Here is a 2,932-nt window from a genome sequence, read left to right as displayed (position 1 = left end):
TAGTATTCAACACGTTAAATCTATTCTCGAGATGGTCTCTAAATTCAGGTGAGATATACTCAACATTATACTTTGCGTCTCATAGACTTGTTCTAATGTTCTTCAGTTTCAACTTGAATTTGAATATGAGCAATTAATGGTCTGTTCTGCAGTCAGCCCCTGGCCTTGTTCTGACTGATGATATTGAGCTTTTCCATTGTCTTTTTCCATCGACGTGGGAAACATCTGATCCAGGTACTAGTATTCGCAGAGAGTGCACATCCTCCAACTAGTTTCCTTAGTGCCCCCTTGACCTCCTTGTTTCTAAGGTTGTAGATGGTGGGGTTCAACATAGGTGTCATAACCCAGAAGAGCACAGAGACCAGGATGTCCATGTCCAGGTGGTGGCCTTCTCTGGGCTGGTCATATTTGAAGTGAGCCATTCCATGAAAGGCAACCACAAAAAAGTTACAAGGCATAAAAAAAGGTGAGAAAAAATATAACCTGAGTAGACAACACACACATCAGTTTCAGATTCAGATATGACAGAGATGTTAAAAACTATCATACTAAACGAAAAAAACAAACCCGTTGCCATCGAGTCGATTCTGACCCATAGCAACCCTATAGGACAGAGGAGAACTGTCCCACAGAGTTTCCAAGGAGCTCCTGGTGGATTTGAACTGCCGATCTTTTGATTAGCAGCAGTTGCTCTTAACCACTACATCATCAGGGTTTTCAAACTATCATATAGGGAATTTAAAATAATCTAGGGAATAGGTTAAAGGTTTTAGGGGAAAAGGTAGACAACATTCAAGATCAAGCAGGTCATTTCAGCAGAAAGATGGAAACTAAAAGAAAGGATGAAAAGGAAGTGCTAGAAATAAAGAATACTAACAAAGATAAAGAGTTCCTTTGATGTGTCAACTAGACTTCACACAGCAGAAGAAAGAATTTGTGGACTTGGAGACAGATCCACAGAAATTACCCAGTGAAAAATCCCACCAGCAGCCATGGCAATCCACACAGGAGGTCCCTGTACCTGAGCTGAGTAAGAAGTGGTGGTTTCACAGAAGACAACCCCCCACATCTACCTCCACTGCGCAGACTACTCTATATCCAACATTATATGATACTACCTTGCAAGTTTACAAACCCATTTGGAACATTCTCTGTACATTCCCATAATGGTTTCTTTTTCTTTTTTCATTGTTTTGTAGCTGTGAAAGAGTTTAAAATGAACAATCAAACAGATGTCACCAAATTCATCTTCTTGGGGTTTTCCAACCACCCTAACCTACAGGAGTTGTTCTTCCTGATCTTCCTTGTCATTTACCTGACAGCTCTTCTGGGGAACACACTCATAATAGCTGCCACCAGGGTCAGTCCTGTCCTCCAAACGCCTATGTATTATTTTCTCAGCAACCTCAGCTTCTTGGACATCTGCTACATATCCACCACCATCCCGGTCATGCTGGTTAACTTCTTCCGGGAGAAGAAGACCATCTCATACGAGGGCTGCCTTTCCCAGATCTTTTTCCTTGTGACCTGTGCCGGCACTGAATGTGTCTTATTAGCTGCAATGGCTTATGACCGCTATGTAGCCATCTGTCACCCTCTTCAATATTCAGTCCTCATGAGAGTGAAGGTCTGTGTGTGTTTGGTGATTGGATCCTGGCTATGTGGGCTAGTGAATTCTCTGACACACACAGTACTGGCAGCCACACTCACTCTGTGTGGGCCCAACCAGATCAGCCACTTCTTCTGTGACATCCCACTACTCCTGAAGCTCTCCTGCTCAGACACTTCCATCAATGAGTCTGTGATCCATGTGACCAGTGCTGTCATTGGCTTAAGCCCCTGCTTGTTTACTGCAGTATCCTACATACTCATCATCTCTGCCATCCTGAGGATTCCCTCTGCTCAGGGCAGAAGCAAGGCCTTCTCTACCTGTGCTTCTCACCTCACTGTGGTGGTGGTCTTTTATGGAATGGCCAACTTCAACTATGACAGACGCAATATAGGCTACTCCCTGGACATGGACATCCTGGTCTCTGTGCTTTTCTGTGTTATGACCCCCATGGTGAACCCTATCATCTACAGCCTCAGAAACAAAGATGTCAAAGGAGCCCTGAGGAAACTACTTGGAGGGTGTACACTCTCTGGTAATATAGCACCTAGATAAGTGGTCTCCAAGCTGGGACATGCGACTTCTGAAATTTTTTCATGAAGTTGTAGCATAGTCTTAGGGAGTCCATTTCCAGATCCTCAATTCCTATGGACCAGTTCCTAAAGTTAATCTTCCCAAGAACTCCTTTCTCCCTCTCCTTTGTCAAGGACCCTTTTCTCACTTTACAAAGTAAAGGTGTACCAGATATATTCTGTAGGTTTTCAACACCATCTCTATCACTCTAGGTTCTCCCCTGCATCACAGGGGCCAAAAGTCTGAAATCTTATTTCTCAGACTCTGTTGCCAACAGGGTACCAACTTAGGTTCTGCCAGCAGGAGTCATATACAGGAGAGTAAAAGGAATAATGAACAAAAAAGAATTTGCCTTCTTCTGGATCTGGTAGCAGTAGCAACAACAGCAGATTAGCTCTGCAGTGGCAGAAACAGACTTGTGATGGCATTAGCTGATGTTTGCAGTCCTCTATAGTAGCTGTGCCGGCAAGGTAGGGCCATAAGCATATAATTAGTGTGGCCTATTTTTCTGTATGAGGGTTAGAGGCTTCACAATAGAGGACATTCCCTTTCTCCTTTTTTTCCTCTTCCAGTCCTTCCAACAATTTTATAATGTATTTCCTGTGTTAAATTCCTCTAGGTTGAAATATCTAGGGTAGTTTCTGGCTTCCTCGGTGAACACTAACACTATTTGGTATCAGGAGTGGTTCCAGCAAACATAGCTTCAAAGGTGGAACTCTAGGATTGGTTACCTCACCAAATAGAGTCTGA

The 2,932-nt window shown here is 43.4% G+C and overlaps 1 protein-coding gene across 1 annotated transcript; it reads left to right on the top strand.

The window, feature by feature from the left end:
* Positions 1-1,097: 1,097 nt before the first annotated feature.
* On the top strand, positions 1,098-2,379 carry LOC100671425 (olfactory receptor 5V1-like). The gene has a single exon (XM_023541048.2). It carries the CDS (start codon positions 1,109-1,111, stop codon positions 2,162-2,164), a length of 1,056 nt encoding a protein of 351 aa, XP_023396816.2. The 5' UTR covers positions 1,098-1,108; the 3' UTR covers positions 2,165-2,379.
* Positions 2,380-2,932: the final 553 nt, after the last annotated feature.

This window comes from Loxodonta africana, chromosome 3 (assembly GCF_030014295.1).
Source record: "Loxodonta africana isolate mLoxAfr1 chromosome 3, mLoxAfr1.hap2, whole genome shotgun sequence".
Lineage (NCBI taxonomy): Eukaryota > Metazoa > Chordata > Mammalia > Proboscidea > Elephantidae > Loxodonta > Loxodonta africana.
This window is presented reverse-complemented; position numbering and strand designations above follow the sequence as displayed.